General features: G+C 47.6%; 1 protein-coding gene across 1 annotated transcript in view; it reads left to right on the top strand.

The window, feature by feature from the left end:
* Window positions 1-1,148: 1,148 nt before the first annotated feature.
* The window catches only part of MED13 (mediator complex subunit 13), a 55,166-nt gene continuing 40,698 nt past the window's right edge, over window positions 1,149-15,616 (top strand). Inside the window, exons 1-3 of the mRNA XM_071575349.1 lie at window positions 1,149-1,447; window positions 3,562-3,796; window positions 13,371-13,539. Coding sequence (XP_071431450.1) covers window positions 1,382-1,447; window positions 3,562-3,796; window positions 13,371-13,539 — 470 coding nt within the window. The 5' untranslated portion in view covers window positions 1,149-1,381. The remainder of the gene's footprint in view (window positions 1,448-3,561; window positions 3,797-13,370; window positions 13,540-15,616) is intronic.

Below are 15,616 nucleotides of genomic sequence, written 5' to 3'. Positions count from 1 at the left end.
CCCCGCCGCCCCCGGGGCTGTGGCGGGGTCGGTGCCTGCAGGGACTCTCGGTGCCCCTCGGACAGACTCGGGGCCCCCCGGGCTCTCTCGGTGCCCCCCGGACAGACTCGGTGCCCCCCGGACTGTGGGTGCCCCCCGACACCTGCGGGCACAGCCCCCGAAGACGCCCCCGGCTCGGCCCGTCCTCCTCCCCCGCCGGCGCTGCGGATCGGCCTCCCGGAGACTCCTCCATCCTTCCCCGGAGAGACTCACCCGCGATTTCCTCCTCCCACCCCTCTCTCCCCCTCCCTCCTTTCCCCACGGAAGGATTTTTTTTACCCGACGGAGGATATTTTGGTTTCGCCCTCGCTGCGAAGAGTATTTCGTTTTGGGGAGGGGGGTTCCCGCACGGGAATTGAACCCCCCGCGGGGCGGCTCAGGAGACTTTTGCGGCCTTTCTCTCTCAAGGAATACCTTCCCCCCCCCCCCCCGCCCCCGCAGATGTTTTTTTGGGGTACACCCCAGGAAATTTTTCTTGTCCTGCCTTTACGAATTCTTCAGACTGGCCTTGCTCCTGGCCCCTGAAGTTTGTTTTTATGATTGGAAATTTTAATTTATTTGGAGTATTTTTGGAGCAGGGGAGAAGAATCTGACCCCCCCACACCCTGTTGCCCTCGGACTCCGAAGAGACGAGCCTGGATTTTTCTCTCTCCCACGGCCAATCCTTTCCAGTCATTCCACAATTTGCCCCTTTCTCATCTGATGACTAAAGAAACAGGAGGAAGAAAAGGGGAGGTTCTGGATTAATTGCCCCCGCTGGATTATTTATGTTTTCCTACTTCTCTTGCTTGGCATCTGAGAAGAGAGGAAGGAGGGATGTCAACTGATTTTTACCCCTAGCCCCCCTGGATTAATTACCCCGTTTTTATTCTCTTGTTGGATCAATTACCCCTTCACCTCACCTCCTCTCCCTCCCCTCCTTATGCGAACGAGAAGACAAGAGGAACAGGGAGGATTTTGATCTTAATCTCCCGTCGTTGGATTACTTACCACCTCCCTCTTTCTGTTCTCCCCTTCCACCGTGGCTTTACCCCCCCGTTTGAGATCCAGAAGACGAGAAAACGTTCTGAGTACCTTTAATTTTTTTTAATTATTTTTTTAAATATATTTTTTAACCCCCCCTCGCTCCTCCTATTTCCCCTGCCCCTATTTCGCGGGCGCGTGTGTGTGTGTAAATCCCTTATTTAATTGTATTATTATTTGTGCGTGTGCAGAGCCCCCCTCCCCCTTTCCCTCTCCCTGTCTGTCTCTCCCTCTCTCCCTCTCTCTCTCTCTCCCTGCCTGTCTCTTTCTTTCTTGTCGGAGGCTGTGGGATAATGGCGTGTGGGTTGTGGCTGTGAGGATGAGTTCCTGCTTCGTGCCGAACGGGGCCAGCCTGGAGGATTGCCATTCCAACCTCTTCTGCCTGGTGAGTGTGGCCGCGCCGGGGACCCGCAGCGCCGGATCGCGCTGGGGCGGAGGGGGAAGGGGCAGTGCGAGCAAAGCAGCCATTTTTAGCAGAGCTTCTGTTGGATGAGCCCTCGGAGTAGGCCCTGCCTGGAGCAGCCAACTCTCCCATGCCCCTCTGGTTCCCCCTCCATCGCTGTCTGTCTCGCCTCGCCCCTCCCTCCGCTTTCTTCCTGGATAGTATCCTCCCTGCAACTCGCCTTTTCCTTCCCTTTCCGTGCCTCCCAACTTTTCCTCCTTTCTCCCCGTGCCTGCCTCGGAGCGTGGGGTTTCTCGCGGGGATGGATCTGCTGGCCCTGCTCTCTCCAGCCCCACATCTCGGGCAACTTTCTCTCTCCTCTCCCTACTCGCGGCATCCCAAATCCGAGCCGAAACCTGCCCCCTCCCTCGCTTCTGATCCCTTTCCCTGCGTGTTTTTCTCCTGGAGGGCTGGTTTGGTTATGCCCTCGCTTGTGTTTTGATGTGCACCATTTTGTAGCCTCTTTTAACCCAAGGATCAAATCGCTCACGTTGTCGATTTTGGTGGCTCCCAAAGTGAATTCGATATAACTGGGCTGTGATGCAATTTTTAGTGGCTCTGCTGAGCTGTTTCATCAGCTTTTTAATGCAAATGAGCTAATCTTAGCTGACTGCCCGATATTTATGATTCTAGAGATTGTTACAACAATCCCGTGCCAGGCTGTGGCACTAATATTTTTGGATGGAGGGGGATCTCGGCAGCCTGGCCGTGCCTGCTGCCTGCACCAGGCCCGCAGCTCCATATTAACAGTGTATTTTTAAATCTGTAAGTGTTTCTAAAGTATCAACTGTTGCAGACAACCTTTCATCTGAATCGCTCTCCTGCTGAAGGTGGGGAGGCTGCCATGTTACATTTAAATGTTGCAGTAATCTTTTGTGTGTTGTCATATTGGGAAGGCAAAAAATAGTAACTTGGTAGCAAATGCCAGCCCGCCTGGCTGTCCCTCCTCCAGGAGAACCCGGGGCTGGGCCTGCCCTCCTGCCTTGGGGTGACTGTCCTCGAGTGACAAAACTCAGCGCTAAAATCTGGGCTTGCAATGAAGATAATCCAGGAATTGTGCTCCCCATTAGACAGAGTAGTGACTCTCTCCCTGTATAAAGTCAAATTAATTTTTGCCCAGGAGGGGATTTAGTGGACCACAATCAATGAGGATGCAGGTCTAACGTGTAATTTAATGATAAAACCAGGATTTGAGTTCTTGAGGGGGGTGTGAGGAACAAAAAGTATGATAGCTCCTGGTAAAATCTGGGAACTTGAGAGGCTGCCTGGGGGAGATGCAGAAAATGTTTTACAATGGAGGAACTTGTGAAATTTTCCAAAGTAGTAGATGGCTGGAAGAAAGTGCTTGGGTTGGACTTGCTGTTACCCATTCCCACGGAGCAATCTTGGGTTGAAAAGCTGGTGTATGTGTAAGTGAGTAAAAAGAAAGACGTTCTTTGCTAAGAGGAGTGTTTGGGAGCTTGGACAGATGCAGCCTGTGCATAATTACAATATTCACTCATCCTTCACTCCTGTACTTTGAGTCAAACCTGCCTTTTCTCTGTGCTATCTTGAAGCGAAAACGAGCAGCTCGTGCTTTGCTGCAGTTATTTAATGAGACTTTAAAACCAGGGTACTGGTTATTTCCACTTCACCAAACTCACCGATGTTTTCTGGCCCACTGGGTGGGCTCAGCCCTTGCGTCCCCTTCCCCTGCCCTCACCTGGCCGGGGGGGGGGGGGGCGGGGCTCCCTGCCCTCACCTGGCCGGGGTGGGGGTGGGGGGCTCCCTGCCCTCACCTGGCCGGGGGTGGGGGGGGGGGGGGCTCCCTGCCCTCACCTGGCCGGGGTGGCGGGGGGGGGGCTCCCTGCCCTCACCTGGCCGGGGTGGGGGGGGGGGGGGGGCTCCCTGCCCTCACCTGGCCGGGGTGGGGGGGGGGGGGGGCTCCCTGCCCTCACCTGGCCGGGGTGGGGGGGGGGGGCTCCCTGCCCTCACCTGGCCGGGGTGGGGGGGGCCCGCTGCCCTCACTGCCCGTGTGGGGGCCCTCTGCCCGATGTGACGCTCCTTTCCCCCCGCAGGCCGATCTCACCGGCATTAAATGGAAGCGCTACGTGTGGCAGGGCCCGACGTCTGCGCCCATCCTGTTCCCGGTGACGGAGGAGGATCCCATCCTGAGCAGCTTCAGCCGCTGCCTCAAGGCCGACGTGCTGAGCGTGTGGCGCCGGGACCAGCGGCCCGGCCGCAGGGAGCTCTGGATCTTCTGGTGGGGGGATGACCCCAACTTTGCCGACCTCATCCATCATGATCTCTCAGGTAGGAGGACGTTCACACCTTCCCTTGGTCATCCTTCCCTTGAGAACGTGTGCCAGGGAGAATATGGTCTAATACTACAAATTACTGCACCTGCTGTGGGTTTAGGTTGCCTCAAACTGCTGGATTTTCAAGGAAAAAGTTTTTGCCCCCCACTTGTTTCCTTGAAAAAATAAACCACAAGCCTTATGAATTTTGGCAGCTTCTCCAGGAGAAAGCTGTACTGAAAGCTGTGCCTGTGATTCACAAGTGATGTCTTAAACATGTTTTGATAAGATCCCTTTTGTTGGGCAATTAGAATTTTCGAATTCAAATAGTAAAGCCCGTTTTATTCTGTAATAAGGATTGTGAAGTCTGGGGAACTCTTGAGCCATTTGGAGTGGTTTGGTTGGAAGTCACACCATTGGTGAGAAGCCCTCAGGTGGCACCTGGAATAACCAGCTGGTTTTATGCAAAAATCCCTAAACCTTGTGTGTTCACCATTTCTCTCTTCCCCCTTTCCCAGTGCTCTGAACCTGCTTTCAGACCCAGCCTTTTGAAAGACTGACAATATTTGTATTTCTCAATAATGCTGTACTTCAAATTTGGCACATTGTTTTGGAACTGTTTACTTGTTGAGCTCCATTCCCCATGTAGATGGTTCCCAGATGGTTCCCAGCTGCTTATCAGCAAGGTGACGAAGGTAGATATTTAAATTGTGGGAGTCTAAAGGTGAGACTAAACTAATTCTAGGGAAAAAAAACCCAAACCAACAAACCCTGAACACATCACTCCAATTTCCTTTCAAATAATGTGCAGTATTCAGATTACTGAAGTGTAAAATGAGACCAAGGTTTGGTGACCTGGTAACCAGAAATTGTTAATGCTGCCTGTGTGTGTGGATAAGCTGGAGAACAAACAGGAGTTTAAAGTGCCCCTGAGGAAGTTGACTTGAAACAATTTAATAAGGTGTGGAATTTTCATACAAAAATAGTGTGACTGAAACACAATTGACGCCCTAAAAAGGTGTTTATTTCTTTGAATAATTGACTTCAAAGATTGGGATGGTGCTTGTATTCCTGTCTGTCCTGGATCTAGAAACTTTGCATCTTAAATGGAACTTACAGTGTGTTTTGCTTGATATTTTAGTGCTTTTAAGGCTTCCTTATTTTGCCCTGTAAATAATCTCAGTTTTGACCTGCAGGGAATATCCTTTGTGTGACTGGGATGTACCTTGGGCTGAATTGAATGCTGGTTTTGGCCTGGGCCTGCCCTGAGCCAGGACCAGCTCTGGTGTGAAAGTGTCTGTGTGAACTCTGTGTGCTGGTGGCTGGAGGGACTAAACTGAGGCAAACACTACACTGTGTTTGGAGTGGGAGATCCAGTGCAAGTTAAGCTGTTTGCAAAGGGCAGATATGCAGTACCTCACCTAAATAAGTGAAATTAATTGTCTGAGCAGCTTCCTTTGCCTCCTCTGTGTGCTGGTGGTCTGGGGAGGGTTGGGTGTCCCCTCGGCCTGTTTGTGCTCCTGCAGCATTGCCCTGTGCACAGGTAGATAAGCAGGTATCATCCCAGGGATTTACCAACTCTTACCTTCTCTCAGGGCACGAGGGAGACAGAGCAGAGGATTAGAGTCTCCCAGCCACAGCTTTGGGTGTTTCCTTTGTTCAGGTCACCTGTGGATGTCTGTGTGCAACAGAGCCATTCCACATGTCTTCTTAATGCTCATCACTCCTGAAACTGTAGCTAAGTCTGTGTATAGATGTATCTGCTATCTTGGGGTTTGCAGGCATGTTTTTGTCTTCTTTTAATTAAAAAGAGACATTACAATCTGTTGCTTTGCTTGTCTCTTCTGACCAAAAGTTGATAGAGAAGCTCCTCAGCTGGATTGCAGAGGAGGTGGCCGAGGGGTGCCCACACCTGCTCTTTTTCTCTTTCCTGTTACACAAAATCTTAATGTGAATCTGGTATAAGAGAGAATTATGGCTGAACCCAAACAATGTTATCTGACCTTTGTCGCAGCCTAATGGATTTTTTCATTGGTGGACAATTCCTCCTGGTAATTCACACTGCCTTGTTCTCCCAATGATTGCTTGTTACATTTTCTATGGGAATGATGAATGACTTCCTAGCAGAGGCTTGTTACCTGCAAAATTGATTGGAAACTGTTTGCTGCTGAAGGTCGAGGTGCTGCCTCGTTTAGAACTTTTCTGCTGGATAGGTGAAGGCTTATCCTGAAGGGTTGTCCTGAAGGGTGGGGACAGGGAGGAAGAGGGGGCTGGGAGCAGCCTGTGCCTTGGTGCCTGTGGACAGACTGCTCCTGGGGAGAGACAGCACTCTGTGAATCTGCCAGAGCTGTTAATAACTCCTGATTCTGGCTGCCTTTGGTGTGACACTCTGCCTGTTAAGGAGAGGTTGCTGTTCCAACAGTTTGTGACTTCTTGGAGATCTGTAGTGTGGGTGAACAATGGACACTCAGTGGCTGCAGCACATCTTGGTTATCAGCCCTCAGAGACTGGAAACATGTCAGCCTTCAGTAATCCTTGTCCCCCTCCCCAGATCTCTTCAAAAGGGAATGTGCAGTTTTGTGGATGTACATCTATGCATATCAGATTAAAAAAATAAATGATGTCTCTCTCTTCAGCTGTACATTCCAGAAGTTCATTCCTTGCCCTGGAGACACATTTGAGTGCAGCTACTGGCTCTGTCAGAGCTCTACCAGGCCTTGGATAAGTGTCTTGCTGATGGTCAGGGACTGCTGTTGCCTGGGGGCATGTCAAAAGGAGACTTGTTCAGAGATGCTGATTGATCAGTAATATTGACTTCACTCCATCATTTATTTCTCTTTTCCTTCCCTAGGAGCCTACTTACTGTACATAGTGCCAGAAAACAGAAGTCTGTTTCTACCCCAGCGTAGCTAGAGGCAGACAGAAGTTAGTGAAATGTTATTTTATCCTCTAACAACCTCAAAGGTTATGTTTTTGTTGTGACAGTGAGGCTTGATTATAGTAATTCTTGCAACTCAAACCTTAAAGTAGGACATCTCTTCCAATTTCAGAAGCCAACGGGCTCTCGCTGCTCTGATCAGCAGTTATTTTATCAGAGAGGTTCTTTCTTGTTTTCAAGTGGCTACCTACACACTTGGAGTTTTATTTTTTAAATTGGCAGGAGATGATTTCAAACCTGAGAACAGTTGGGTATGAATTATGTACAAGACACGGTCCCAAGGAAATGGTTACAATGTGATTAATGCTTGGATGGGGGAACGCTGCTCTATGGCTTTGACCTTCACATTGCATCTGTTAAATGGGGAGCTGCAAGATGCATCTTTTTCATTCTGGTGTCTATTAAATTTGCTTAATTTACTTTAAAAATTAAGGAATTTTTCTTGTGCCTGTCGTATATCAAGTTAATCAGTTTTTGTTTGCTGAACACTCTTCCTCATGTTTCTGTGGGGGATGAATGTGTACAAATAACGCTGGTTGTGGCTGCTGGGAGGAGAGCTGGGGACAATCCAGGGGCTTGTCTGTGGCTGCTGAGGTGAAAACAGCAACAGCCCCAGCAGCAAACACCGATGTGTCCTGTAGTTCTGGATACATGTGCACAGTAGATCAAACCCTGTCTCCAAAATCCCTGTGAGTGGCTGGGTTGTGCTGATGTCAGCACCGAGTGTCTGGTTACTGCAGCACAATGGGAACCAGGGGATGTGCAGTGATCATTCCGAGGGGCTGCACAAACCCTGCCAACCGCAAGGAGTTGGCAGAGGGAGCCTGGAACAGAGTCCAGCCAGTGGTGCTCTTTTCAAATAACAATTGCTCCCCAAGACCATTTAACTCCTACAAAAATAAATTAAAACAAAAAAGGGGGTGCTTTTTCCAACATCCTGCACCTGATGTGAGCACAGAGAGCCCCAGGAGCTCTGTGTGAGGGCTCTGTGTGTTCCCTGGCTGTCAGGAGAGGCATTCCCAGTGTTCAGTGCCCCAGCACTTCCAGTCCTCCATGTTAGAGATGGAGCCACTTCAGGAAAACTGCTGATAAGCATCATGCAGAAATTGCTGAGCAGTTTTATCAAACTTCTGGGGCTTGGGGTGAGTACCAGCTAAAGGTGACAAATATTGAACTTTTCCGCTATTTTTCTTGACCAACATGCCCGTGAAATACCTGTGGGGAAAGGTGACAAATACTTTGTCACAGTAAAAGAAGATTTGGCATCTTGTCGTGTTGGTTGTATGCACAGTGCCACATACATAATGTGCCTGTGTGAATAGTAATGCAAGATTTAACAATATAAATACTCCTGCTTGTGGAATTACTCAGTGTGGAGGACACTGGATCATTTCTTTGGGAAGTTTTTCAGTTTTCCTGTGGCTGTGCAGCCCAGCCAAACTGACACACAAACAGCGAGCAGGTCCCTTGTTACCCTTGGAAACACTTGGTTGTAACAATCCTCTGTTACCAGCTTATCCCTGTGCATGAGTTACACACTTACAGACAGGTCATCCTGTTCCATTTTCAGTATTTAGAAAGCTGCTGTGCTGGGAGGGAGTGTGAAACCTCAGAGAGTGGTGTTGGTGAGGGTGAGCACCACAAAACCTGACCTGGGATGGTGCTGGAGGTTTTCACTGGGGCAGTTTGGCCAGTGCTGCCCTCTGAGACATGACATTTCCCAGCTAGTCCTGTATCTAGACTTTTCTGTGACTGCAGGTAACAGGCACAACTCTACTAGAAACAAATTTGTCTTACTTCCATTCTTAAATTGGTATTTGGAACTTGTATTGATTTCCTTTTTCTCCATGCAAGATCTGTTGCTTCTCACTTATTTCATGAGGGATATAGGCCCTCCAAATTATATTCCATCAGCTTAACTGAGTAATTCTTGCTTTCAGCAATTGGATTCAAAGTATTTGAATTTAAAATTTTTTTTGTAAAATAGCAAACAATGAGTGTTTCTGTCATATTATTGCAATATTGTAGAGGGCAGCAATTTCACACCCCTTGGCTCGTTCACTTCCCTTGTAACCTGAAGCTCATCTGGGAGGTTTGTGGTACAAATCAGGTTTATAGGAGTGTGTTCTTATGGGTGGCAGAGGGGCAGCCTGAGGGGTCTGTGGTGCTTCCCAGAGACACCTCTGGGTCCTGATTCCAAGGAGTGGGTGTTTCCTCTGTGTCATTGCAGGGATTTGCAGCCCAAAGTGGAGGCCTGGCTGGGATTTGTCTCTCTGCATAGTTTATTTTGGAGGTTCTTTGAGCATTAGGAAGATATTTTTAATGGTATGGTCAACATTCAGCCTTTGCAGGAACTGGTGCTTGGTGTGTGGTGCTGCTGTGGATGGGTGTGAAAGGAAGAAGGGGAAAGTCCATGTTCTCAATTGCCTTCTTAAAAATTATATTTTCAACTCTGTGTATTTATCCAAATATAGATTTGTCATTATATGTTATTTCCTAGAAATCCTTGATTAATAAATTTGGCTCAAGAGCTGTGAGTAAAAATTAAGGTTTAAAAATAGGGTTTAAAAATCTCCCTTGAATTAAATGAGAAGGTTTAAAGATGCTGCTTTTTCAGAATTCACAGAGAATTGCAAGGGGTTCCTGTTCTCCAGGAGCACCACACGGACAGAAAGGCATAATCACTAAAAATGAACTTTACTGTTTCAGGTGAAGAATATAAAGTAGAACATAAAGGTCCTGAGGGTGAGTGGCCTTCAACTCTCAGTGAAATTGGGTGGTGGTGATACCAAGGAGGTGTTGGTTGAGAGAGTTTATTTATGTGTAGTATGAAAATTGCCTTTTTCTGGCCATTATTTTAATTAATTCTTCTTTCCTTGATCATTTTAAGCTTCATTTGAGGAAAACACTGCCTGATGTGTGCTGTAAAGAGAGAGAGACTGACAATTGTTACAGTGGGATATGGGAACAAATTTTTTAGTGGATTGACATAAAAATGTGTTGCAGAGGAGTTGAATGGCTTGGACAGCCAAGAGAACTAACCAGAAATAAAATACTTATAACCCTCAGGTTGGCAGAGCCCTTTTGTGGATAACACTTGTCCAAAGTGAAATTGTGGTTTATCACCTTCTGAAAATGAGTCACCAACATGTTTTGGTTTGGTATCACTTGAAGTTATTGTTTAGGAAGGGTTAGAAGACAACGGTGCCTCTTCCTCTCCTTTGATGAATGGTTTATGGTGGGAGGGGTTTTCTCATGTTGAAACCCAGGAATTTGAGTTAGGAAGAATAGCTGGCAGATGTGAGCAGATGTTGTGTTCCTCTCCTTCCATCCACCACTGTAAAAATGGGGGAGAGGGAATGACTAAATAGGCTTCAAAAAGACAGAGAACACTTACTGCTGTTTTCTGCATGAATTTGAATAATGCTCTGAAATGAGGGAATCTTTAACTCTCAGCTTGTTTCACCTCTTTCTGGAGCAGGACACACTTCAGTGAGGGCAGGGACTCTGCTTTGGGGGACCAGCCCTTCTTCCTCAGCTGGCTTTGGGTTTAATTGTAATTTCCATCTAATCTTCCCACACAATATTTTCTTCTGGGAGCTCTCTGTTCCAGCAGTGAACTCAGACAGGTAGGAGAGCTTGGAAGAATTGCATCCTGTGGGAAATTCCTGCGTGGAAACTGGTCCATGCTGTGGTGTCTGCACAGCTGGGGATGGTGAAGGAACACCTGGCCCTTGGTGGTGTCCTCAGAACATGAAAACAGAGTGACATCACAATATGGGATTTGAATCACTTCAGTGTCTTTGCAATTTTAGCACCTTCCCTCTCATGGACACACTAATGTGCCAAAACAAAACCAGGCATAAAGCTGGAAATAGCTCTTTCCACTCCCTCTTCTGTTAGGTCATGGATGTGCTTAGAATGAGTCTTTGAAATCACAGCAGCTCTATCCAAACCGAGTGTTCAACCTTTGAAATGGTGTGGAGTTGATTGTGCAGTTAAAGTCCAATATCCTGGAGCTCTGTGGTTAATGTTTGCTGTGCTGAGCTCCCTGTCTGGCACCAGCCTGGCCCAGCAGAGCTGCCCTCGGACAGGGCTGTGCCTGGGCATCCCCCCCAGCTGGGAAACACCTCTGGGCTTGGCTCACACGTCTGTACCCTTGGACTTCGGGCTTCTGGTGCTTCTTGTTGCAAGAGTCTTGGACACTGTTTCTTTACTGAGTTATTCTATTATCTTGTAGCTTCACAGGTTTTAAACCCGAGTTTGTGCTGAACTCCAGCTCTGGAGTGGAATGGGAAACTCAAGGGGAGGTCTCTGCTGTGGGAAAGGCTGTTTCTTTTTCCACTTGTCTTTGGCAGAAAATGATTTCATGTAATGATTCATCTGTAAAGATGCACAGCTCCTCTTTTATAAACGATGGGAAAAGTCTGGTCACTCTTATTCTGTCCCTCAGAAAAGGCTACTGGGAGTAATTTGCTTTTACTCACAATGCTGTTCTTGAGTGGAAATGGGTTTTACTTGTGTGGAATTGAGCAATACACAAACATGGCCACCAGGTTCTGGTTGCAAAAGGATCTTGAAATTCCCTTCTCATCCCTGTCTTGAGTATTGTTTATTGTAATAATGTGTAAGGTTATTGCCTAAATAAAACTCCTAGGTGTCTGGTTTTCTAGGTGCTCTCTAATTTAAGGATATTGAGACTTTAGTTAATAATATTGCAGCCTTTTAAGCTTGTAAGTGGCTTCCAGATGAAGGTGAAGGGGTTTATTTCCAAGGGGATTTAAGGTGCAAGGGCTTGGCTGTGAATTGCTGAGGATTCCTGGCCATGGGGCAAACCCATGGAAAGCTGGTGGAACTGAGCCAAAGCTGGACTGGAGCCTCAGTTCCCAGAGGGGGCAGGGGAGGTGTGAGGGACAGGGAGAGTGAGGATGAGCAACCTGTTCTCAGGCTGGACCTTCCTGGAGGGTGGAGCAATGACCTCCACAGGTCCCTTCAGCACTAATGGTTCCATCTCTACCCAGAGACTGAAGTACAAACACGTCTCCTTATCCGTGTCAGACAAGCTCCTGTCTCTGCTGCTGCCTGGAGTACAAAAGCAGTGGCATTTGGAGATAACTGTCAGGTTAGTCCAAGGAGACCAGTAGCAGATCCTCAGGGATATATGTAAAACACAAGATACAGGGAATTATTGCCATAAAGATAAGGCTTGATTGCCAGTGATTTAAGGGCAAGAGCTCCAGTTTTATTATATTATCCTCCTTATTAGTGTTGCTGGGAGTGAATGGTATCACAGGAGCTTTCAGGTGCCCCTCATTGTGGTGGGGTTGTGGTGACGGTGCTGGTGCTTCGAGAGGCCCTTCAACTGTGTTCAAGCCCTGCTGAGGAGCCAGAGTGGTGGGAGAGTCTGCAGATGCTTGTAATGAGTCTTGCTTTTCATTTTCAATTTGGCAAATCAGCTTGGCTGGTGTGAGTTGGACTCCACGGCTGTGTTTGATTTGTGGGACACATACGATGTCGGTGCCTCGCTTCAGAATCCCCTCAGTGGGAGCTGGGCTTTGCCTTGCTGCTCACCAGCTTTTCTCTCCTCTTCTATGTGTACATCAGGAGCCAGAACTGCCCTGCTTAAATATCTTCATTTTTTGTGTTGAATTAAGAAGAAAAATTGCAATTTTGAGACTTCTGGGGGAGATTCAGGTTGTTCTCACCAGTTTTCTGGATCTGAGTATGGCTTTTTCATTGTCTTCAGCAAGATGTTGGACATGGAGGGTCAGCTGGTCCATGACATTTGTGCCTGGCTTTCCTCAGTCAATGCCACTCAAAGACACCAGGATATATTAAAAGTTTGACTTTGGGGGATGTATTTTTCAGCAGAATTATCAAGTAACTGTGCAGGGTAAATAACCCAGAGTACCCAAACAGCCACCTTGCAGCCAGTTCAGCACACAGGGCTGGTGCTGGTGGTTTCCTTTTGTGTACAACTGACTGTTGAATCTTTTTCTGGTGGGGATGAGATATTTTTGTAGCTGATTACTTTTAGCACTTGACTGTCTTTGCTTTATAACAGAGTATCTGAACATTACAGGTGTTTTTTTGTTGCGTGTTACACCATGAATGTATTAAAGGGGTATTGAATGTATTAAAGGGGTGTTGTGATACCTGTCTGAAACAGCAGGGTGGAAGGCAGTGCCAGGCACTCAGCAATAGGACAAGGGGGCACGATGGGCTCAAGCTCTGCCAGGGGAAATTGAAGTTGGAGATCAGAAAAAACTTCTTTGCAGAGAGAGTGCTCAGGCATTGGAATGGGCTGCCCAGAGAGGGGGTGGATTCCTCATTCCTGGAGGTTTTTAACCTGAGATTGGCTGTGGTAATGAGTGCCATGATCTGGTAAAGGGACTGGAGTTGGACTTGATGATCTCAGAGGTCTTTTCCAGCCCAATTCATTCTATGATCTGTGATTCTATGGATGTGGCACTGAGTGAGAATCCACCACATCTTGATCCAACCCCACTGTGATCACCAGCCCAGGACACTCCGTGCCCTGGGCTGGTGATCACAGTGGGGTTGGATCAAGGTTGGACTTGATGATCTCAGAGGTCTTTTCCAACCCAATCAATTCTATGATTCTAATTTGTGTCCTCCCCTGGCCTTGCAGAGGAGGAGGATGGTGTCTGGGAGAACGGGCTGTCCTACGAGTGCCGCACTCTGCTCTTCAAGGCCGTGCACAACCTGCTGGAGCGGTGCCTGATGAACCGCAACTTCGTGCGCATCGGCAGGTGGTTCGTGAAGCCCTACGAGAAGGATGAGAAACCCATCAACAAAAGGTAGGCTGTTCCACTCTGCCTCCTGGAAGAGGTTGCAGGGTTTGTTCAAGCTTTGTGCTGGAAGAAAGGCTTCGTTAAGAGAGCTCTGTTTGTGATTTGTTCATTAACCTGGGTCTCTGCTTGTGGTTTTTGGCCTTTTTGGAGCTCTGCAGGGCTTTGTAATGAGACAGGAGGGAGTGCAGAGGGCAGTCTGCTCTGTGCTGCTGCTCGTGTGGGCATGTTGGAGGGGAAGGCAGAGCTTTCTAGAAGGGAAGGAAAAGACTACCTGTATGGAGAGACATTTCCAGTGTAGCAACTGGGACTAATCCTGCCTGTACACACTGAGGCTTGTTGTGGAGAGCTCCTTACAGGGACCATATGAGCTCTGCATAAAATGCACCTTTTGGGAGATGCTGAGAGCAGAGTTTGGAATGTCAGCTCCTGGGCAGAGGGAGGGAGTGTTAAAGGATCTGTGTGGCCTTCACACCGAGGGGAGCAGGGCAAGGAGAGAGTCTCTGATCTCAATTGGAAGGACTTCTTCTCATGGCTCTAACGTGGTTTGACACGGTCTGTGTTGCCTAGCAATAAATAATGAAATGAATAAAAACTAGGTTAGCTGGAACAAGTTTAATCGCTGTTCCCAAATCAGCTTTTAAAATCCAGAGTAATTTAGAGCTTAGATGATGGGGTTTTGTGTGGCTTTTTTTTTTCTGGTGTGTGTCTATGTATCTGTTAAGTCTTTCATGCAGGAAATTTTGAGATCAGTGACTTTGCTTTTTGGGTGTGGAGTTGGCCATTGTTGGCATCTTCTGCAATAAATTTAAACTTGAAAGAAATTTAGAAGCTGTTTTGGAGCAAAAGAAGCAGAAGCACATGTTTGTGTGTGTTTCTATTAGTAGTTGTGAACTGCTGCTTTTAATTTATGTATAAACTTGTCCTTCAGTTCTGGGCATCTCTTTCCCCACCCTGGTCAGGGCAAATGTCTCCTCTCTGGGGTGTCCTTGTCCATCCATTTTTTTCTGTTGGTTGTTGCTGTAAATCAATAATAAAGAGTTTACTTTTATCTATTTTGGCCAATATTGTCTTGGCACAGTCTGGGCACTCCTGTGAGGAACTGGCTTACCAAGTTGCCATTTGAAACAAGCATTAGTTATGTTGTGGCATCTCTTACAGTAATTCTATAAAGCTCTCTAGAGCAGCTGGAAAAGCTGCTGAAAGCTTTTAAAATAAAACAGCAGCATTTGTTTAATTTGGAGCCTGATTCTTTCTTGGAGAAGGTCAGAAGATCAGGCTGCTTGATGAAAATAAGTGAAGGAATTATGTGTTTACCCACACAACTCCATCATGTATAGCCCAGAACTGCTGGAAAAATACGTGAAATATTTGACAGATCTGGGTGAGAGATTTCATTGTGGAGAAACTTCAGCATTTCCTACCAGATAGCTGAGTGCCACGTGATGTTCTGAGCAGTGGCTTTTAGGAAGTGAAGAGAGGGAAGTGGTTCCCAGATGTGTACACTCGTGGCACGGTTGTTTGGCTCATCCCTTCTGGGAACATCCAGAGTTTGGGTGCTCTGGGAAGTTGGGCTGCTCAGAGGTACCAGTTCAGGCCTCTGCTGCCCCCAACCACTTCCTGAGGGAGAAACCCCAGTGTGGCAAGAGGTGCTTTGGGATGCCACCTCTGCAGCCACCAAGTCTGGCACCCTCTGAGTGAAGGGGAGATGTGAAGAGAATCACAGAATCCTGGAACACCCTGAGCTGGAAGGGCCCATCAGGGTCATCAGGTGCCAGTCCTGGCTCTGTGCAGGACACCCTGAGAATCCTACCCTGTGCCTGAGAGCTGGTCCAAAGGGGAGTGGTTTGAGTGGGTTTGGTGCCTTGTGTAAACTGGAACACTCCTCTAGTCAAAAGGAACATTTCTCTCTTATCCCATGTCAAATGTGACACTGCAGCAAACTCAACATAGAGGGACTGGAGACTGCTCTGAATGTCACATCTGGGGTGCTGATATGTTCCTTACCAGCCAGCTGGTCTGCAGCTAACAAAAACTAAACCCAGTACAACTTTTGCATGGTTTTCATTCCTTAGGATCCATTTAA

This window comes from Pithys albifrons, chromosome 21 (genome assembly GCF_047495875.1).
Source record: "Pithys albifrons albifrons isolate INPA30051 chromosome 21, PitAlb_v1, whole genome shotgun sequence".
In the NCBI taxonomy this organism is placed as follows: Eukaryota; Metazoa; Chordata; class Aves; order Passeriformes; family Thamnophilidae; genus Pithys; species Pithys albifrons.
This window is presented reverse-complemented; position numbering and strand designations above follow the sequence as displayed.